Genomic DNA, 23,559 nt, shown 5'->3' with positions numbered 1-23,559 from the left:
TTTTTTTTACTCCTTAAATCGCCCCCCCACCCCAAATGTCAATTTTCCTAAAGTAGCATACACAGAGCAAATAGTCATTAGACATCTGAACAAACAAATGGATAAATGACAATTACATGGAAACCATCCATGCATTACAGGTTCTGACCAACACGCACCTGCTGGGTACAATCTATGGGCCAATCTCCATTTCTGGCCATTCTTAATTTGTTTGTTTGTTTTTTAAATGAACATATTAAGTGGCATTGACACTCACAATAAGGACAGACTATGACAGCATGATGACAAGGTGTGCATTCCCATACACCTGTCAAACCCAGGATCAGGGCGGTACTGAGCACAGACAGAACCATGGACGGAAGCCCCGCCGGTCAGGACCGAGTAAGGTTGAGGTTAGCGGCAACAGCACGTGCGCGGTTTCCAGGAAACCTTCAGTGAGACTGCTGTTAGCCCTAGCCCCGCACCTTGCCCAACCCAGTGCGCCGCCTCCTGGTCCAGCCGCCCGCCTGCTGGGCCGCCCGGCCGAGCTCCCCACGCCATTGCAAAAGCCTGAAGTGTAAACCGTGTTAATGCATCACATGCATGACGCACAGAGCGCTGGGGACACGCCCTGCAACAGAGCACGGACACCCAGCCACCAGGAAGACGCCCTCCATGCGAGACTCCCGCAAGGAACTCAAAGAAACAGTTTTAGAAACGCCCACATTTTCCCTGAGAGTCAGAACAGAACAAATAGTTGTATTGCTTACAGCACGAAATGACACCAAATGGGCTCAAGGAGCAAAACTAATAGCGGCTCCACCTACTTTCACTGCCATGATCTGGGCGCTGGGCTTGTGGACCATCTTGTTGACGGAGCCGTACGCCCCCCGTCCGATCTCCCCCAGGTCCTTCAGGTCCTCGGCCGTGAAGTCCCAGTGCTGCTCGGGGGAGATCTTCAGCTTCCCCGACGACTCGATGCTGTGCGTCCTCAGCCTCTCTCTGGAAGACATTGGGGGGCAATTGCCACAACGTCAACAGGGTTGGACTTTTTTTTTTTTTTAGCTAGAAGCCATTAAGGTGTGGGAAATCTGTTTTCTTGTAATTGACTAAAACGGTCCTACCTCCAGATTTGGGGAGGTTTTTTTGTTCCCATCATCTAGTTTACATACTGAATTAAAAAAGGCCCAAATTTAGATCATCAATAAACATGGCTTTCATGAGATTCATAAAACCTATTTCCATTTATCGAAGAAACTAATTCTGCAAACCAGTTTTCGTTTCCAGATATAAGGTCTTTTCCATGCAGGCTGTATTATCAAATGCAGAGTCCCAGGAGCTATGAACCCCATTTCCAAAACGTTCTTAACCTACCTTACCCAACAATATTTACTCCAGGGCCTCAATCCCTAATACATACATGCACAACTTGGCTGCACATTAGAATCATCTGGGGAAAAAATTTGAAATCCCATGGCAATTAAATCAGAACATCTAAGGAAGACAAGAGGCAGAAAACAGTCTTTTTAAAGATTCCCCAGGTGATGCTGGTCAGGTCTGGAAACTAGCACCTTCTTGACAGCCCTGTTCATGCTAACAGCGTGCTGGGGGGGGGGGGGGGCTAAACGAATAGTCAGCTGGTTCTAAGAGGGAACTGCAGTGTGCTATTCAAATGGGAAACGTTTAGCCCTGTTCAGTAGATAAACCAGTGGGGTGAAAACAAACAGTTCAGAAAAGGTGCTCACCCGTATAGATGTCCATTAAATAAAAACATCACCTCCAAAACCCCAACCTAGAGATGTAACCAAGCTTCGTGAAAAGCAAACCCAATGAAAACTGCAAAATCAATCTCACCTCCCTCTCTCTCTGTCCCCCCCCCCACACACACACAATAGGTAGGAATAAACTCTATCAAATAAGAGTGAAACATACATAAAAAAAAACATTCCACTATCACCTACATATTTTCAATTTCATATTAAATATTAGGATCTCTTGTAAAATCTGATCTGGTGATAAAAGCAAAAGTTCACGTGCTTGGTTATTTTTCTTCTTCCAAAATTTATAAATGTTTCTCAGATTCTTTGGTTTTTGTAGCCATTTTTAAAGTTCTCAAAATATTTAGAATTTTAAAAGTGTGCCCCTGGAATAATAACCATGTATACTAATTTTAAAAATAACCAAGATTCAGTCAAAAGGTACAAACTTTGAGTTATACAATAAGTAAGTCCTGCAAATGTAATGTTATAGTTACTGATACAGTATCATGTATCTAGAATTTGCTGACGGTGTAGATCTTTAAGGTTTTCAGCACACACAAATTTGTAACTGTATGTGGTGATAGATGTTAACTAGACTTACTGTGGTGATCATTTTGCAATATACACAAATATGCAATCATTAAGTCATACACCTGAAATGAACACAATGTTGTCAATTATACCAGTGGTCCCTAACCCCTGTGAGAATAAATACTTTACATTATTTCCATTTTATTTATATTTAAGTCTGAACGATGTTTTATTTTTAAAAAATGACCAGATTCCCTCTGTTACATTCGTCTAAGACTCACTCTTGACGCTTGTCTCGGTCATGTGATACATTTATCCATCTCACCCTAAAGGACGGTCTGTGAAAATATTTTCTGACATTAAACCGGTCCATGGCCCAAAAAAGGTTGGGAACCACTGAATTATACCACAATAAAAATAAGTAAAACCTCATCCAGGTATAAAACAGATAATAGCCAAGACTCAAGATGATAGTTCAAAGATGAATACACTTTGTCTAAATAACAATTTAGTGAACTAGCACTCCAAAGACCAGCTTTCAAATCATACTACTGTCAGAATACCAGCTTTAATTTACTCGTTCTTTCAGTTCACAAAATTCCTTTGCCGATGTTATTTCTACTCTAGAATCAGAAGTGACAGAAGCCTAGAACTCAGTGGCGTAAGTGACCATTTAGGCATGAAGGTGAAGCCAGAGCAAATGTTTCAAAGTGGAAACCAGATCTAGGCAAGTACTTCAAGCGCAGAAACTAAAATTTTCAGTAATCTTTTTCATGATGTGGACGGATGAAGCCAGGAAGTATTCTAACATAAAGAAATTCCACATATAATGATTATTTTTCAGTGATCAGTGGCAAGTAAACACCATCTCCATGGTGCCGTTTAATCACTGATGAAAATACACGGTACCAGCCTACCACTGAGGGAGCTGAAAAAAGGTGACTAAAATTATGTGTAAATTGGAAGAAACGTTTTTAAAGTATTCACTAATTCAAGGGCTGTAGTAGAGAGCTTCGTAGGGGTCCCATGACATTCACTTTCCTGATGTTCCCAGCTCTGCATGAGCTCCTCTGAGTTTAGATGGAACCTGTAACTTGTTTCTAACAAAATATGGTAAAGGATATCACTCCCAAGATCACGTGTATCGTGTAACATTTATCACTAGCATTTTTAGAAACAAAATGAATGTTATTTCTTTCCTATATAAAAACCACAGGCCCTGGCTGGTTTGCTCAATGGATAGGATATCCCAGGGTTCAATTCCCAGTCAAGGCACACAACAGAAGTGACCATCTGCATCTCTCTCTCTCTCTGCTTCTCCCCTTCTCTCTCTCTTTCCCTCCCACATCCAGTGGATCGACTGATTCAAGTGATGGCCTCGGTGCTGAGGATAGCCTGCTTGCTCCAGGCGTGGCTGCCTCAGGTGCTAAAATTAGCTCAGTTGATTCGAGATTCGGCCCCAGACAGGGCTTGCTGGGTGGATCCTGGTCGGGGTGCATGCAAGAGTCTATCTTCCCTCCTCTCAAAAAAAAAAAGAAAAAGAAAAAAGAAAAATCACAGAATAATAACAGTATAACATCTATTACTTTAAAGATTGACTTCTCTTTGGGATATCACTTAAGAATAGGGACTGTATCTTATCAGTAATAATTCCTAAATACCCCTCATGTTTCCTTTCAAAATTTCCTAGGTATAATTTATACAGAGTATCCTAGCTGCCTTCAGTGAACACTCTCCAGAGGCCCAACTCCAAGCCCCTGGTTACCAGCCTGGGAAGCCCAGCCAAGAGCCCCCCTGGTAAGCACGGCCAGCTGCCACGCAATAGCCATGCTCTTCTTTCCAGCGGGATCTCCTTTTCTCTGGGGCAGCAATACCCCACTGTGACTCTTCCTAACTGCTATGGACTGAACTGCGTCTCCCCGAAACTCACATCAAAGCCCTAGCCCCCCCTCCCAGAGACTGTACTGAAGACGACCTATCAGGGGGTAATGAAGAATAAATGAGGTCACAGGGTGGCGTTCGGAGCTGATGGAAACTGTCCTTACAAGAGGAGACGCTGAGAGCGGCTCAAACAGGAGAGTCCCCCCCCCCCCCCCCCCGCACAAGGAAGAGGTCAGGTGAGCACGCTGCAAGACGGCCGCTACCTGCAAGCCAAGAGAAGAACCTTCAAAAGGAAACCGACCTTGTCAGCCCCCTGGCCCACCCAGCCTCCCAAACTGTGAGAAGTAAATAAAGTTCTGCTGTTCAAAGCAGCCAGTCTGTGGTATTCCGTAACGGCAGCCCAAGCAGACGAAGATGCCAGACCGCCTTGCGGTGCGAGGCAGCAACATGAACGCAGTGCTTAAAGGAGATGACCCGGCTAGGAGAAAGGCCTTCTGTCCATTCCCCTTTCCCCTTCTGGCTGCCCGACGACTGCGATTCCAGCCACCCTCGCGGCCCTTGGGAACGGAAACCATTTACTGGGAAGGAAGGAGCAGAAAAGTAAAGCACTGTAGACTGATGACCATGAGGCCACTACATCACCTCTCGGCCTGTCCATCTCCAGACGGCACCTACGGAAAGAGAAACAAACTACCTTGCTCAAGCCATTATCTGTCCTTGCCTTTGCATTGGTGGTGAGACAGCACCAGAAGCACCAGAATGTCACCAGCGACTGGACCTTGGTTCAACCATTGTGGCACTTGAGTTCTGGCTCAGAAAGAATTCAGAGCCAAGACCCAACTACAAGCAAATATTTACTTAGAAGGTCACAGAGGTAGAAGAAGTGAGCCAGCTGGGCTGTGTGGGCTCAGGAAACAAGAGACAGAGGCAAAGAAGGGCCCTTGGAGTTGCGGGGGGGGGGGGGGGGGGGGGCGGGGAGCTGGGGGAAGGACAGAGGGAAAGGTAGACTTCTCCTCCCCTCCCCCCCTTCTCTCTCCCTCTCTCTCTCTTCTCCTCCCCTCCCCCCCCTTCTCTCTCTCCCTCTCTCTTCTCCTCCCCTCCTTCTCTCTCTCCCTCTCTTCTCCTCCCCTCCCCCCCTTCTCTCTCTCCCTTTCTCTCTCTTCTCCTCCCCTCCCCCCCTTCTCTCTCTCCCTCTCTCTTCTCCTCCCCTCCTTCTCTCTCTCCCTCTCTCTTCTCCTCCCCTCCCCCCCTTCTCTCTCTCCCTTTCTCTCTCTTCTCCTCCCCTCCCCCCTTCTCTCTCCCTCTCTCTCTCTTCTCCTGCCCTCCTCCCTTCTCTCTCTCCCCCTCTCTCTCTTCTCCTCCCACAGCCACAGCTTGATTGGCTCAAGCACATCAGCCCCACACACTGAGGATGGCTCTGTGGAGCCTCTACCTCAGGTGCTAAAAATAGCTGGTTGTGAGCATGGCCCAGATAGGCAGAGCATGGGCCCCAGATGGAGGTTGCCAAGTGGATCCTGGTCGGGACACGTGGGAGTTTGTCTATCTCCCCTCCTCTCACTTAAAAAAAAATTATCAAATTGTACACTGTATATAAGTGCAGTTTACAATAGGCTGTTACACCTCAGTAAAATTGCTGTGAGAGAAGGCTATCCTCGGGCCGCACAGCCTAGTATGAAAGGATCCTCCTACCACAGGTCTGTAGTTCAGGGCATGTCTGTAGTGAGACATCCAGAGCTCGGTGCAATACCAGTCCGAGCACTCCTGCTCCAACAGCAATTCCTTCATCTCCTTGCTCTCTTAACACTGTACTCCCACTGACAGTCGAAAGTATAAAACACAAATCTCAGTCTACACTGCTATTACAGTCTTTCTCTACGTCTACCCACAGCACTACTCAGAATGACCACACGTCCCCGAAAAAACGTGTCCACATCCACTTCCTCTGCCTCCGCCCGCCCCGCTCACAGCCACGAGCGCCTTCCCTCCGACACTTCCGCAGGAATGCTCCTCGAGACACTGCCAACTGTCCCTTTATTCGGGTCGTCATTTTATCAGGTCCCACTGAGGTCAGCATTCAGTTATCTTAATTTTCTGTGTTCCATGTTATCGCCTTCGTTCTCAACAATATGTTAGCGGGACACTTCAGTTCACCTATGATTTTATACTACAAACCTGAAACTGCATAAGCAAAGTCAGAACTGTACTGCTCGAGGTAAGTAAGAACCAAGAGTCCTAGCTGCAGTTCATTTATAACCGGTAGCTGACTTTTCATACCACTACTGTGTGGATTGTCTTTTTTTTCTTTTTATTGGATTTACTGGGGTGACACTGGTTAACACCATGACACAGGTTTGGGCACATACTTCCACAGCACACCATCTGTACACTGTACTGTGTGCTCACCACCCCAGGGCAGCACTCTGTCCACCACCCTTTATCCCGCTCTCCCCTCCTCCACCTCCCTGGGAACTGTCTTTTCAACACATCATTATAAAATAACTATAGTCTCAAGCTTACTTGTATTACTTCTGGGGGACAATTATCCTAACAAGTGAATGAAAAAAAAGATTTTATAGAAATAAATGTATTTCTTTTTTATTGAATTTATTGTGGTGATCTTGTTTTGCAAAACCATACAGGTTCCAAGTGTACAGCTCAAACAGCGTCTGCACCCGGCATCGTGTGCCATCACCCCAAGGGAGGTTTCTTCCTGTCCCCATTTTCTCCGCTTGCCCACCCCCACCCAGCCCTTCCCCTCTGGCTGTCACTACACTGTTGTCTGTGTCTTTGTGTCATAAAGGTTTTATTGAAATAAGTTTTATTAACAGACACATTTAGGAACACATGTACTTGATGTACCTGATACTTTCAGAGGTTCCCAAAGGAGACCTGCCAGGAGCTAGCTACTCTTAGCATAGAAGGTGGTCAAAAAGCTAATATCAAGTCTTCAACACCATACTCAGTGGACAAAACTGTGCTCCCCACCCAACAAAAGGCAGGGCATCTGGAACCTCAGGAGATGAGCTTAGCTTTACAGACACAGTTAAGATAAGGGTCTCAAAAAAAGATCATTGTAGACTAGGGGAGGCTCTAAATACAAGAGAAATATCCTTAAAATAAGAGACAGGAAAGGAGAAGCCAGAACACAGAGACATGGGGAAGGAGGCCGAAAGAGGTCGGGAGCAGCAAATGGAACTCTGCTGTCACAACCCAGAGAACATCAGGAGCGGCCGGAGCTGAAGAAGAAAGGAGCCGCCCCCTCCAGAGCCCTCCGGAGAAGCAGAGTCCTGCCACCATCCCGACTTCAGACTTCTGGCCTCCGAACTGTGGGGGAATACATTTCTGTTGTCCACCAGGCCTGCAGTAATGGGTGGCAGCCCTGGGAATTCAACACACCATCTAAATTCCATCCAACATCTGAATTTTTCTGTAAAGGGACAGAGAGTAAATATATATTTTGGGCTTCACCAGCCATACAGTCTTTGTTGCAACTATGTAACCAAATGGGGTGACTACATCCCAAAAAAACTTTATTTACAAAAACTAGCAGCTGGCCACATTTGGCATTCGCTGATCATATCATCTCAATAATATTTAGTCATCTAAATGACATGTCACTTAAGTGTGATATCATTTAACTAAATCTATTCATTTTTCATATATTTTCTCTTTCAAATTTATAATGAGCTCTAGAAGAAACTTCAGTTATCCATCAAACCCTATAGTTTTATTTCCAGAATTTAATCTCAAGACACATTTCAAGCTTTTTCTTAAAACTCCCCCACATATCAACAGGGAACGGACGGAACAGTCTGATACCTTTCCTGGTTCAATCAGGTGAACAGGCACGTTCAGGTACTCCCACATCTTCGTAGCTTACAGCAAGTAAGAGCTGACTACTTTAACATTTCTTCTTCCTAGACGTGAGAACGTGATTCCTCAAACTTTCCAATGCCTGCTCATTTTCCTTTAATAAATAAATATTTTGTGTCGAAACCACCATCCATAAATTCAATCAATTTTCAGTCTTTTCTCCTCCTATTTCATTATCACACTCTACTTCTCACTGACCAGGACCTTGATTTCCTGAAAATGCTATCACACACAGCTTTTTTCCCAAAGCATTCTTGATATTTTTTTTCAAGCCAGCATATACTAACAAGCCTCAAGCTGTTTCACTGTCCTCACCACACACTGCTGGCTACAGAGCCAGACTCCTCCACAGACAGGAAAGGAAGAGAACACATACCCTGCACACCACTGCACCTGCTCGTCTCTGTCCATACTGCTAGGCTGCGCAGATGAACCCTGCGCTACACGTCCTTCCGCAATGCAGCTCGACTGACTCCGGAAATTTCCACAGCAACCTCAGCCTGCCGATTGCCATGGAAACTGCCTGCTTCCTGGCACTACTAAGAAAATAAGTATCTTTACTAAGATCTAAGGTAAAGCAAAAAAAAAAAAAAAAACTGAAAAGAATTACTCAAACATTCCAAACATACATTTTTAAATCCTGATGTCCATATTCCGTGAACAGAGGTATTAATTCCACAAATGTGCAGTGTTTTGAAGCCGTACAGATTTGTGAGGTAGAAAGCAGTTTGCATCACCACGGAAAGGAGTAATACTAGAGAGAATAAGGTAAACGTTCCCCTTGGCCTCTTGCTGCTGCAGAAGGCAGCGTTTTCTCTAAGAGCCGACAGGGTGTCCGCTGGACTCAGTCTACTATTAGAACAGTAATTTCTGGGCTGTTTCTTATAGAAAAGGTTACAAAAACTGCTCTAAACCAACAGGTAACAAGTTTTTTAAAGATCCTTTCCCTGTCTGAGCCCTAATCTCCACTGGTGGCTGAAACCCTTTCCCCCATGTATGTAAGAAACTAGAATCGTTGACAGAGCATCCCCAGGAGTCACTGCCACCCCAGCAGCCTTCCTAACTCTCTGGAGCACATCAGACACGGCTGACGTAATGCCCACCCGCCTGCCCTCTGAAACAACGCTGGTTCTGTGACACTGCACCCTTCCTAATCTGCTTCCTACCTCTCAAGTGTCTTTCCCATTACTGCCTGTTGCTCCTATCGACCCAACCTCTAAATGTTCCGTTTCCTCAGCGCTCACGCCCTGGATCCAGCTCTCATCAAGATGCACTCTTCCTAGACAATGTTACCATCCATATGCTGACCACTCTCAGCCCTGATCTCCGGTCTAGACTCTCTCCTTTGGACAGCGACACTCTTTCTTCTACACTCCCTCGTCCACCGATGCCCCAGACCCAGAGTCCCCTCTCAGTACTGCAAGCAAGCCCATCGCCCCGTGACAGCTGTTCATACGGAAAACAACGCACCAACAATACAGGAATAAACTGTTTGGCGCACTCACCACTGTAGACCTACTTTTGCCCACCCCCTGTATATTTTGCTCATAGTGTCTACCTCTAAACCCGAATCTTCCTGAAGTAGAAATATCCTTTTTTTTAAAATAAGGACCACCCTGCGTCCAGCGCAGTGCCCAGTAGAGGTTAGTATTCAACAAACATTTGCTGAATGCACGAAAGAACACGTACTGAGTAGCTTCGGTTTCTGATGGTTCCCAGTTGCTCAGAAAGCTTTCATGCACTTCCTGGACTCCGAGACATCCTTACTCCATTCCCGACACGCCTTTCTTGGCCTCCACTCAAACTCCCAAGTAAGGAGAAGCACACCTGTCCCACTTGGCTTCAGCAGCTCCTCACTCAGGAGAGGGGCCGTGGTCACCGCCCGCGGGGGCCTGCCCTGCTCTCTGTACCCACAGCCCTCAACGGTGGACAGCTCTGCACCCCAAGGCTCAGCTGTCAATGTCTGCAGACAGTGCTGGTTATTACAACTGGGGGCAGAGGGTGCTACTGCCATCTAGGGGCTGGACTCCAGAGCTGCTGCTAAATATCCTACAATGGACAGGACCGCTCCCTGGAACAGAGAAGTATCCAGCCTAAAATGTCACTAGCGCCAAGGTTGAGAGGACACAACTAGTTACAGTCTCCTTACACTGGCACTCTGTGAAGGGCTTAACATTTTTTTAATTAAAAAAAAATACAGTTCACCAGCACAAAGTTATTCTTTAAAATTGTTTTTAATTTAAAAAGTGAAAATACTCTAATGGCTATCAGTAAACGAGGTAAAACATCCTACACCTTATACAATGTAAATAAGATATATAACTGATTGAAAATAGGGTGTGTGCAAAAGAAGCAAAAACTGTTTCACTGCTCACAGCAATCATTTTGAAATACTTAGGATAAATTCTCTTTGAATTTGTATCACTGACTTATAAGAGATAAAGAAACACTGTGTTATTTATATTTACTTATAAAATAAAAGAAAATCTTTGTCTTGTCCATGTGAAAAAAAGAAAGAAAATAGGGTCTGTGCTAATTTGAAAGTATCTTCACAATGTACGAAGTTAAAATAAGCTACAAAGAGCATACACTAAAATTGTGTGTTGTGTTTTTGTATAGATTCTTTAAGGACATACACAAATTATTATGTATTTTGATATTTGAACGAGTGTTTCTGCAAGGACCTATCCCATGTATACGGTTTTGTCTTCAGAGAGAAATATTAAGAGAATGAAGCTTACTTTTTATTTTGTAACTTTCTGCACCAACTGAATTCTCTTACCACAAGCATGTATTACTGATTTTTAAAGGGTAACATGAACTATCCAGATGGAAAGATTATGGACCATTTTGGATTCCTCTTTTTTTTTTTTTGTATTTTTCTGAAGCTGGAAACGGGGAGAGACAGACAGACTCCCACATGCCGCCCGACCGGGATCCACCCAGCACGCCCACCAGGGGCGACGCTCTGCCCACCAGGGGGTGATGCTCTGCCCCACCGGGGCATCGCTCTGTCGCGACCAGAGCCACTCTAGCGCCTGGAGCAGAGGCCAAGGAGCCATCCCCAGCGCCGGGGCCATCTTTGCTCCAATGGAGCCTTGGCTGCGGGAGGGGAAGAGAGAGACAGAGAGGAAGGAGGGGGTGGGGGTGGAGAAGCAAATGGGCGCTTCCCCTATGTGCCCTGGCCGGGAATCGAACCCGGGTCCCCCGCACGCCAGGCCGACGCTCTACCGCTGAGCCAACCGGCCAGGGCCAGATTCTTCTTTATACTTGTATGACAGAGAGAGAGAAAGGAAGAAGGGTGAAAGACTAGTAAATGTTCCTTCCAAATACAAGCGCAGGAAAGACAACACATCCCCAGGAGGCCCCAACTACTTAGGACACCACACCCGATCACGTGACTGTTGAAACACATCGTACTTTGAGAACAAGGACCAAAAAAAAGCCCACAAGTACCATTCAGTGAGAGTAAATAATATACTTACAGTTTTTATTGTTATTTTTCTGGCTTTTTTAAACTGAAGTATCATTTTCATATAATGAAATGCAAAGATCATAAGTAGATACTTGGATGAGTTAACATATGTATACACCCTTATATATACATCATAACTTGAACAAGATATGAACAGTTCATTACCCCTGAAAGTTCTCTTGTGCCATTCTTGTCAAAAAAATAACAAAAATAAATAAATAAATAAATAAATAAAACTTCCTAGACAAGTGAGGCTTTTTCTGCTCAAATGTAATAAAGATAAATTAGATATTAGAGATCCTCTTGGCCTCAACAAAGACATTCCCTTAAAGTTAGAACGTATGGTTCCAAAATGTTTAGTATAAGCACCACAGTGTAGTCACAGGCATCATTATTCGTTCCCAATGTCAGCTTTTTTAGCTAGTGTCTCTTCTTGTACACGTCTGGCATGCTGTGAAGATGAAAGGGCTGTTCTTTCAGAAAAACAATTGCCTGGTGCACTCTGAATGACTCCGTGCACTGAGGGCATTCACACAGTATTCAGCACAGCAAAAGCACAGAATATACCAACAGAATACCTACACCTGCTCAGGTCGAGTTCATACTCAGAACGCGATTTTATCACCAGCTTGCACATCTTATAAAATATCTCTGGGTACTGAAAAGCTCCCGGTGCCTGGGATAAGCCAGTCCTGATGGGAATGGAAAAGGCGGCCACACGTGTTCTTTAGCTTTTTCCTTTTACTCTCGTTCTACAGCTCACTCTCTCATCGAAAGAGCCACGGGGCAAAACGTGCGCGCCCACTGCATCTGGGTGGCAGGCACAAGAGTCTCTTCCACACTCCTTTTCTATATGTTAGAAATGTTGTAATCACTTTCCAACAAACGATCATTAAAAACAAGTCTCCTGTTTAAATTCTCTCCTCATTCTCCAAGGATTTACATAAAAAGAATAATTTAAAAAAGAAAAAAATGAAAGTAGCAAAAAACAGAGACTTAAACAAATTTTCTGAATGCCTAAAAGCAGACCAAAATGTATAAACAAAGTAAAATTAATCAAAATCTCAGGAGGGGCTGCGCAGTTTCAGACGTGGCAGCCGCTGCAGTGCAGTGCACGGCCTCGTTTGGACGCTGCTTCTAACTATTCAAAAGTATCTGAAGGAATCTGCACTGCTCACGAACACAGGGGACCAGGGAACGTGCAGACACGCCGGTGCTTCCAGCCTTTTGTATGGCGCATTTTCACCAAGGAAATAAAAGTTGGTTTTGCATATCATTTGCATAATTGAAGAACATTCTCTGACTTGTCCTTTGCATTCCTGATGTTCTTGTTTAATAAAATCAAATCAAATGCTTCTTTTTTTAATAGCATCATATGCATTTTGAAATATCCATTAATTTTTGTGGGCAGTATATTTACTTGATGACATCAGAGAATTATTCTACTAGATATAATAACAGTATTATGATTATGTTCTTAAAAAGGAGTCCTTGTCTTTTAGAAATACACCCTGAAATATTAATCGATGAAATAATATACCTGAAATTTGGTTAAGACTGGGGGGCGCGGGTAAATAAAAACAGCACTGGTCACATTACCTGCTGACACCACTAAAGCTACCTGGTAGATACATACAGACTCATCCACCACTCTCTAGTGTTGTATATATTTGCAACTTTCCACAATAAAGTTTTAAAACTTGGTAATTAAAAAAACAACACAAAAACTACAGCCCACACCACATGGCAGGAGGGAGCACAGCAGAGGTGAGGGCTGAGCGTGGTGCCTCACAACCTTCGGAGGACCCACAGTGGGAGGTAGGAGAGCCCAGGGAGGGCCCACAGTGGGAGGTAGGAGAGCCCAGGGAGGACCCACAGTGGGAGGCAGGAGAGCCCAGGGAGGACCCACAGTGGGAGGCAGGAGAGCCCAGGGAGGACCCACAGTGGGAGGCAGGAGAGCCCAGGGAGGACCCACAGTGGGAGGTAGGAGAGCCCAGGGAGGACCCACAGTGGGAGGTAGGAGAGCCCAGGGAGGACCCACAGTGGGAGGCAGGAGAGCCCAGGGAGGACCCACAGTAGGAGGTAGGAGAGCCCAGGGAGGACCCACAGTGGGAGGTAGGAGAGCCCAGGGAGGACCCACAGTGGGAGGCAGGAGAGCCCAGGGAGGACCCACAGTAGGAGGTAGGAGAGCCCAGGGAGGACCCACAGTGGGAGGTAGGAGAACCCAGGGAGGACCCACAGTGGGAGGCAGGAGAGCCCAGGGAGGACCCACAGTGGGAGGTAGGAGAGCCCAGGGAGGACCCACAGTGGGAGGTAGGAGAGCCCAGGGAGGACCCACAGTGGGAGGTAGGAGAGCCCAGGGAGGACCCACAGTGGGAGGCAGGAGAACCCAGGGAGGACCCACAGTGGGAGGTAGGAGAGCCCAGGGAGGACCCACAGTGGGAGGTAGGAGAGCCCAGGGAGGACCCACAGTGGGAGGTAGGAGAGCCCAGGGAGGACCCACAGTGGGAGGCAGGAGAACCCAGGGAGGACCCACAGTGGGAGGCAGGAGAGCCCAGGGAGGACCCACAGTGGGAGGCAGGAGAGCCCAGGGAGGACCCACAGTGGGAGGTAGGAGAGCCCAGGGAGGACCCACAGTGGGAGGTAGGAGAGCCCAGGGAGGACCCACAGTGGGAGGTAGGAGAGCCCAGGGAGGACCCACAGTGGGAGGTAGGAGAGCCCAGGGAGGACCCACAGTGGGAGGCAGGAGAACCCAGGGAGGACCCACAGTGGGAGGCAGGAGAGCCCAGGGAGGACCCACAGTGGGAGGTAGGAGAGCCCAGGGAGGACCCACAGTGGGAGGTAGGAGAGCCCAGGGAGGACCCACAGTGGGAGGCAGGAGAACCCAGGGAGGACCCACAGTGGGAGGCAGGAGAGCCCAGGGAGGACCCACAGTGGGAGGCAGGAGAGCCCAGGGAGGACCCACAGTGGGAGGTAGGAGAGCCCAGAAGCAGAGGGTCACTGAAATTCTCCCTAGAAGAAAGGTTGAGCCAGTTCCTCCGAGCTGTCTCTCCATTCTCCCCTCATCATAATAATGATAATAATAATAATAAGCGTGAGTCTGAAGAAAAGAAACACATTATTTGGAGAGAACGAGGCCTCCTATGGTGAGTGTTGGTCCTGCTAATTGCCCCGGCAGCTAGAAGACTCAGGGCAGACGGCCAGCTCTCCGGCCATTACAGGAAACTCAGGTCAAGCTCACCAGTTGACCATTGATAGCTAGGGCTTCCACTAGGCTCCTAACTTCCTCATCCTCAGCTCCCTATGGAAAATCAGTAATTATAAGACAGGGTGGGAAAAGCTAATACAAAGGAGAAAGACAAAGGTAAAAGAAAAACTGACCCTTGAGCAAATAAATTACCTAGCCGACAGAAAAGACTTTAAAATTTCAGATTTCATACCCAGAAATTAATAGGATACTAAGAAAAAGTTACAATCAACAATTGGAATTTAAATTAAAATAGAATATTCTATATCCGAGTCATAATATAAAGGAAATCTCAGAGGATACAGAGGGGAAAAATAGAGATGGGAAATACGAAATAAGAGTCAAAGATCCAGGGAATTCAAGAGGTCCAATATCCAAAAAACACACACTTCAGGAAGGGAGAATAGGAAGAACAGAAAGGAATATATATATATATATATATTTTTTTTTTTAAGCAGAAATTTTCTCAGAAACAGATACATAAATCTTCCAACTAAAACAGTTCTTCCAGTCACAAAGATGATCCAAATCTAAGCATATCTTCATATAATTATAGAATACCAAGAATAAAGAAAAAAGGCTAAAACTTTCCAATGAGCGATAGAAAAGGTGATACATTAGGTAATATATAAATATATTTAAGAAACACCCCAGCTACGAATACATAGATCTGTCCACGGTACCCAAAAGTTCCCTGGTGCCTGCACTTCACCAGACTCCCTTCTCTCCACCTACCTGTTCCCTACCTGGTCTCTTCCTGTCTTTCAGATTCCAGTTCAGATCTTGGCCCCTGGTGCAACTCTCCAGCCAGTCATCTAAAGCGATCTTACTGCCCCTTCTGCACCATTCACAGGACATCCAATCTGTTAACACTTTACGCCTTACTTCTGAACTGCTGTAGCCAAGTCTCATTTCTTGGAATTTATTCAAAAACCGTAGGCTCGCAGAAAATAAGGACACAGTCTTAATATTTTTTTAACTCTTTCACAGAATTGTGTAGCCAGCAGACATCATAATACCAGATGATCTAAAACCCGTTCCCAGGACACAGCTTAACTTCACTAGTTGCTTATAGTTCATCTGATCTTTCCTAAATTCATGAAAAAGTTTTACACTTAGATGTGTAACTAAAGTTCAAGGAAAGTTTAGAAGGAAGAAACACACATAAATAGCACAGAGGTAGCTTGTTCAAAGCCCCCACCAACTTCAAGTCTTATCGTAAGCAGTGAGCAACACTGGTTCCCAGGGCCTGATAGCACACAAGTCAGAGGAAGACACAAAAGGATTCTTTTACTAGAGGGGGTGTGTGGGGGCGCGGGGGGGGGCAAAGGAGTCACGTGGCCCCTAAGCAGTGAAGCAACTGCCTCTGACCAATATCTAAGCAGCCAGCTGCTGTTTCAACCCAGATACTAAACCAGTGCAGTCATAAAATTCATACGAAGTCTGGGTCTGAAATTGTAACACACCAACACCAAACTCTAGAGATTCTATCCAAAGGTAAAAATAATGCCTATTACCTTGTTCTCTGGAACTTTTAACACTGGCTGGGAAGAAACAAAGGATAAGAAACCTAGCTGATTATAGGATTATTACAAAGTAGGTTTAACAAAAACAAACAAATAAATAAATAAATAAACCACCTGACTGGATCAAATTTTGGAAGAAAACTTCTTTTCAGCCTATTTATTGTTAATTAGGGAGGGCGAAACGGTCCATGAATTCACTATTCATGAAGAAACTCTTCAGGGAAGAGAGTTCCGATACACGTAAATGGTTTTCCAGTTCTAAATATGAGTCAGATTGTCTTTCTTTTTATCCAAGGGGGCTCAAAATCTCTGATTATTGCAGACACTTTCTTTCTTAGACTTCAAATACATGGTCCAGCTGGCAACCGAGGTGAAGAGACATGTTCAGGCCGTGGCTGTGCACCTGCTCTCACTAAAAGGTCTAGGAGGGGGGAGGCAGTCGTTCCACAGGGCTTCCTTGCTGAGGCTCCGCCTGAGGAAGAGGTGGAAGGGCTTCCCCCCTCAGTACTGTAGCCCCACCTGGTGTGTCAGAGAGGTGGGAACGCTGGACTCCAGGCTGAGCTCCTAAAGGGAGATCTCTTTAGGAGCATCCAGAGAGTTAAACTGACAAACTATCCCCAAATAAATGAAATGGTTACTCCGCTTTTCATTTAAACTTTCACTCCCCTTAAGGTTACAGGTGAAAGCCTAAGAGATACACACAGAGACACAATATTCCCTTCTTGACACCGCTGTATGTCTTATCAAGAGAGAGAGATAGCCCTGGCCGGTTGGCTCAGCGGTAGAGCGTCGGCCTAGCGTGCGGAGGACCCGGGTTCGATTCCCGGCCAGGGCACACAGGAGAAGCGCCCAGTTGCTTCTCCACCCCTCCGCCGCGCTTTCCTCTCTGTCTCTCTCATCCCCTCCCGCAGCCAAGGCTCCATTGGAGCAAAGATGGCCCAGGCGCTGGGGATGGCTCTGTGGCCTCTGCCCCAGGCGCTAGAGTGGCTCTGGTCGCAACATGGCGACGCCCAGGATGGGCAGAGCATCGCCCCCTGGTGGGCAGAGCGTCGCCCCTGGTGGGCGTGCCGGGTGGATCCTGGTCGGGCGCATGCGGGAGTCTGTCTGACTGTCTCTCCCTGTTTCCAGCTTCAGAAAAATGAAAAAAAAAAAAAAAGAAAAAGAAAAAAAAAAAAAAAAAAAAAAAAGAGAGAGAGATAGAGACAGGGAGAGAGAGAGAGACAGGAAGGGAGAGATGAGAAGTTGATGAGAAGCATCAACTTGTAGTTGCGGCACCTTAGTTGTTCATGGATTGCTTTCTCATATGTGCCTTGACCAGGGGCTACAGCAGAGCCAGTGACCCCTTGCTCAAGCCAGTGACTATGGGATCATGTGTAAGATCCCACGCTCAAGCCAGCAACCCCACACTCAAGCTGGTGGGCCCGTGCTCAAGACAGCAACCTTGGGGTTTTGAACCAGGGACCTCAGAATACCAGGTTGATGCTCTATCCATCGTACCACCACTGCTGTTGTAAAAATAAAATATTTTCACCTGACCCGCAGTGGTGCAGTGGATAAAGTATCCACCTAGAATGCTGAGGTTGCCAGTTGGAAACCCGGGCCTTCCCTGGTCAAGGCACCTGTGGCAGGTGATGCTTCCTGCTCCTCCCCCCTTCTCTCTCTCTCTCTCTCTCTCTCTCTCTCTCTCTCTCTCACCCTCTCTCTTCTCTAAAATAAAAATAAAATATTTTTAAGAATTTCAAAACAAAATAATGAAATGAAATATTTCCGACATTCTTATTGCAGGACACGTCCTTCTACCAACTTGTCACTGTTAGTGCACACAATGCACACCTCACCTCAAAGGACAAGAAAGCAGCAATAAATATGCCTCTTTGGGAAGAATATACCTGTAGTCTAACAAGGTGTGAATACCAATTGTTGAGAAATTATTAAGAACTGTCATGATTCTGACCCTTCTTCAACCTTCCCTGTCACTGCCACCTCGACAGCTCTCCAGACCAGAGCTGGAGGAGAGGGACTTCTATGGACGTGGACAGAAACGTCAAGCCGCTGCTTTTGACCCTGTGTATGACAGCTTTTTTGGAAGAAAGACATTATCTATTAATATATCACTTCAATTCAATCAAAGGTCTCTGCAAAATATTATTCTGAAGGTATTTTAAAGTAACAGATGTGTCTAATATTTTCAGGGAAATGTTGTAAAATCACATTTATCTTCTAATAAAAAAATCCAAGGAACACATTTAAAAAATAATCATTGACACATGTACATCTTGTTTTAATTTACTGCGACATGGAAATCTCGACAGGAATTCAGTTTATCCAGATGGGACTCAGCCCTGGCTGGGGAGCTCCATTGGTTAAGTGTCATCCCAACACACCAAGGTCGCAGGTCCCACTCCCAGTCAGAGCACACACAAGAGTCAACCAGTGAATGCATGAATAGTGGGACAACAAATCCATGTTTCTCTCTCTTCTTTCCTCTCTCTCTTTAAAACCAATCAATCAATCAATGAGTAAAAAGAATGGGGACCTATTTTGTCACTAGTCAGAGATGTGAGTGCCATCCCCCCGGGAGAACAAAGTCTCCTAAACACCCTTTACAATTGAACAGAGAATCCAGAAAAAAAGGGACCAACAACGTTCTCAGTTGTGTGGGAGAAAAATTAAAAAGAGATAAATACATCTCACTCTTTAACTCTTCTTCCCTTCAACTAAACTTTAAAAAGGAAAACTGTGTTTACCTGCTTCAGACTACAGCCCCAAGAGCTTTCTACTTAAGTTCAAATAGCAATATTTCAAATGGTCCCTCCAAATAATGAAGACCAATCCCTAGACTCCAAAACAATTCATATAACACAATAACTTTTAACACCTTTGCTTGGCACGAACCTCTTATTCGATTACAGAATACTCACATGTGTGGGTTCTGAACTCCTGTAGGATTGGGATTCAGAGTAAACCTTGCTGTAGATTTGAAAGGTGGGTTTGCAAAGTTCAACTTCAGTGCTTTGCGTTTACCTAAGAAATAACAAATAAAAAGTAAAAGTTTCAAGTACTACAAAACAGGCACTGTCCTGAGGGCATAAGAAAGTCATACCAAATGGCAGAAAACATTTCCTTTACATATAGGTAATACAGTATTTTAAAAGGCAACAGAGAATTTCTAGAATTAAGAGAGAGTAAACAGAAATTGTCTAAAGTTGTTACCATCCATAAACCACACATTATGCTCCAGTAGAACAGGAAGTAATTTCCAGGGCTTCAAGTTCAATGCCCAGAGAAGCTGACACTTATGCAAGTCAAAATATCATTATGAAAATCATTCACTTCAGCAGTTATATTGAAAAATGCTAAACTTTAATGCCTTAATTTAATAAGTATCATTTTCTCTCAAATGTAATCAACAATTGCATGCAGAATCTAAAGCATTTGCAACCATAATGGGCTAAAAAATACCATGGTAGAGTCAACTTCAAATTAATAACAAAGAAAAAAATTAATAACAAAGATATGTCAAATAATTATTTATCTGGAGCAATTCCTTTAGGCTGAGGAGGAAGAAGATATCAATGTTTTATATCACATAAACAAAACATGTCCTTTATAAAACACCAGAAAATTCAGAAAAGACAAAACAAAAAAATATATAAAATATTATATACACATATAAAATAGATCGGGTTCTTAAAAATATTTATGTACACTTCTAAGTCCAATGACCCCAAACACATTATTCTATATTGCGGACTACTTTCCCTACATAGACATTGTTCTTCTCTACAGTTAAAACCAGACCAGAACACTGTTTCATAACATGCTTTAACCACTGACCACATTTCATCGTGGCTTCATGCGCATTTTAAGGATACTAGTATCTCCCAGCACTCACTCTTCGCAGTTTATTGTACATGGATCTACCCACTCAAACATGTCTGCAACCCAACCGCCTTCCCAGCGCCGTGGACTCGGCCGCTGTCCGAGAGCGCGCAGCCGCCTCAGCCTGGTCTGTGCGAGGGGACTTGCAAGTGTGGGTCGCCACGCTCGTCGGACAGGACAGCGGAGGAGGGGCCCAGAGCCACGCTCGTCGGACAGGACAGCGGAGGAGGGGCCCAGAGCCACGCTCGTCGGACAGGACAGCGGAGGAGGGGCCCAGAGCCACGCTCGTCGGACAGGACAGCGGAAGAGGGGCCCAGAGCCACGCTCGTCGGACAGGACAGCAGAGGAGGGGCCCAGAGCTCCTTCCTGGCTGTGGCCCCCGGTCAGCTGTGGGGGGCGGGCCTTTCTACAGGATGGGAATTCCGAAGGCCCGCCACCTCACTTTCAGAAATAAGACTTGTACCACATGAGCCTTCTGCAACTGGCCTCTCCGGTACCGAGTATGTACTTTAAAATCATTTTTATTTGACAGCAAGTAGAGTAAGGAAGGACATTCAAATTGCACATGCAAATGGTACTCTATAAAAAATACATAGTAAATATGACTCTTTCAAAAAGCCAGTTCTGTATATTACCAAAAAAAACTTTAAGTAATTGAGATAAAAATCTGGGAAAATGCTTGCAATACAAAATCAGAAACTCTCTCTATATATAAATACATCATACGTTAGGGAAAAAATTTAAAAATCAGCAAGGGTATGATCAGTAAAGCAAAATTATGAAAGAACTATGAAAGGCAGTTAAAATTTTGATCATGTGAAATTGGCAAAGCTTACAGGTTTTGTTTTATACATATACATCTATATTTTCAATGACAACACATGGATCAAAGTGACTAGGTAAAATGATCACTAGTACATTTCTGGTGGAAAAGTACGTTTTACCGGTGACAGTTTCAGCAATATATACAAGAAAATCACTGTATGCGCATACGCTCTTTTACTTCTTGGAAATGTGGCTCTGGGCAACGTGGAAGGCAGAGGGTCACGCTCAGGCCTGGCAGGTCCGCCCTGCGGGGCTCGGGCAGTGCTGGGGCTGCTGGACCCACTCTTCCTTCCACTCACTGTCACCTGTCTCCCTTTCAGTTTATCCAAAGCCTGACCCACCACGTATTTTGGAAGCAGATCACTTGTCTTCTTGTTTCGAGGTCCACAGATGGAGAGGAATTGTGTGTCAAAATGGATCCTCAGAGTCCCACCCAGACCTGATGTAGATGATTTGGGATGACACTTCAAACTGTTGGGAGGGTGAAGTGCAGGTTAACTCTGGATCGGACCTGTAGGCTGAAGGTGTGTTGCATGTGAGGTAGATGTGAGTACTTGGGGGGCCAGAAGGCAGACTGTAGTGGACTGAATGGCGGGTCCCAAAGAGACCAGGTCCTAATCCCTGGAACCTATGAATGTTACTTTATATAGCATAGCTTCTGAAGATAAAAATTAAGCTAAGGACTTCTGCAAATCAAATTTGAGGAAGTTCAATGCCCACAAACACCCCAAATCAAAAGCTGAATGCCACCTGTCATGCAGTGTATGTCTGGGACCTCTCGGTACGTCACCCATGACCTCAGGACCGTGAAAAACTGATCAATGACCAAGATCAAGTGCAAAACAACAACACAACCAAGAATCACTGCAAGAACAGCCAAAGAAAAACAGGAAAATTGGCCCTTTCTTCAAAAGCTAACTTCTGCACCACCCTGGAAATTCTGGTTTCCAAGCTCTCCCCGAAGAGAACACCCCGAACTATTGAAACAGTCTGTCCCACATCATCTAAGACAGTTCTTTCCTCAAGTTTTCATCAGAGAAACATTCCCAAGCACGGGGTCTTCAAGAACATTCAAAACTATGATTGAAGAAAAAGATTTACCCAGGCATATCCATGCTCACTAAACCCAAGAGCACCTTCTGCTGTGACTGACACAGCATCTCAACGGCTCACAGAACACTGAGGGTGGAAGTTCAGCTTTATTTGGCCTTCGGCCAAATGATCAAGAGCCCTGAATATTCTCCCTCTGCTATCTCCTCAAGCAATACAAATCTTCAACATCACTTTCCATACAACTGAATTTGATCTTAGCCAAAGATCTCACTCACCCACCAAGGGCACTAGTCTGTCTACAGATCAAATACGAAGATGACCGCTCTGCATTCCAGATTACCAAAAACATCTCTCCTTCACTTTCCCCAGATAAAGAAAAGGTGTCATTTCCTCACTATTCATTAGGAAGCGATATTATTTATACTTTCCAAAACCAGTGTGTCCTCAGAGGAATACTGTGTTTACACCGGGTCCACCTTGTAACCTCCAAGGCTGTTTCCATCATCAAATTGTGAACGATTTTCTTTTCTAACTGGTTAACTCTCTTGATTTATCTTTGAGTTCTGCAAACCACCTGTAAGAGGTAACTAGAGGAAAATAGCAATTCAACAAATATTGACTGAGATACAACGATTAGATTGTTTTTTGTCGACACTGCACTATTCTCTCATCCCACACAGGAGACTTCTTTTCTGTCCTTGTGTCTTAGGAAGGAGGGTTCAGGCACCCTGGTCAGAATGAGGGCCAGAATCTTCCCATCCAACCTGTAAGTGTGGATACCAGCTCTACAATATTTTAGTCAATCTACATATTTTCAACACCAGTCATTTCACCAAGTCTGAAATAGTAATAGCAATGTTTTACTGTTGATGGCAGTAGAAACCACTGAAGGACCTGTATGGAACATGTAATCGCTGCCTCCAGAGGATGGCTTTGTGATATGATACTAATGAATCACTGTGGGTTATGTGGCCGAGCGTTACATAGTCACCCAGGGGTCACAACTCCTTGTGTCCACACCTCTTTGTAATGTAACTTTGCTGCTCTGCCCCAATCAATAGGTGACTACATCGATTTCCCTACCTCTTGAATCTGGGTTGGCCTTGGGGCTTGTTTTGACCAGAACAATTTAGCTGAAGGAATGTTTAATGACTTCCAAGGGTTAAGACTTGAGGCCTTGTGGCTTCTGCTTTCACCCTCTTGGGAAGTGCTGAGTACGACTTAGGCGGTCCAGTCCAGCTGCCTTGAGAATGGAGGCCCCAAGAAGGAAGGGGGGCAGAAGTACCACCACCTCAGCTGGGCTCAGTCAACCCCACAGACCTACTAGCTGCACGCTGACATGTGGGCGGACTCCGGGGAGCCCAGCGGGGCTACCACTCAACGAACAAGAACCACGAAAATGAAGCAGCTGCCCGTTTACACCACTCTTCACAGCCGAAGGAGCCAGGAAGGAGTGCAGGGCCCTCTAAAGGAACTCCCCCCGCCACCACAAGGAATTCTCTAGAACCCAGCACAGGAAAAAGTGAG

At 45.3% G+C, this 23,559-nt stretch overlaps 1 protein-coding gene across 3 annotated transcripts in view; it reads right to left on the bottom strand.

The window, feature by feature from the left end:
* The window catches only part of MAP2K4 (mitogen-activated protein kinase kinase 4), a 101,233-nt gene that overhangs the window by 50,499 nt on the left and 27,175 nt on the right, over positions 1-23,559 (bottom strand). For all 3 annotated transcript variants that reach the window (XM_066364901.1, XM_066364903.1, XM_066364904.1), the window contains 2 exons: positions 19,194-19,296; positions 807-981 (listed from right to left, as the gene is read on the bottom strand). In XM_066364901.1, coding sequence (XP_066220998.1) covers positions 807-981; positions 19,194-19,296 — 278 coding nt within the window. The remainder of the gene's footprint in view (positions 1-806; positions 982-19,193; positions 19,297-23,559) is intronic.

This window comes from Saccopteryx leptura, chromosome 2 (assembly GCF_036850995.1).
Source record: "Saccopteryx leptura isolate mSacLep1 chromosome 2, mSacLep1_pri_phased_curated, whole genome shotgun sequence".
NCBI classification, from domain to species: Eukaryota; Metazoa; Chordata; class Mammalia; order Chiroptera; family Emballonuridae; genus Saccopteryx; species Saccopteryx leptura.
Note: the sequence above shows the minus strand (reverse complement) of the source record. Positions and strands in the feature narration are given on the sequence as shown.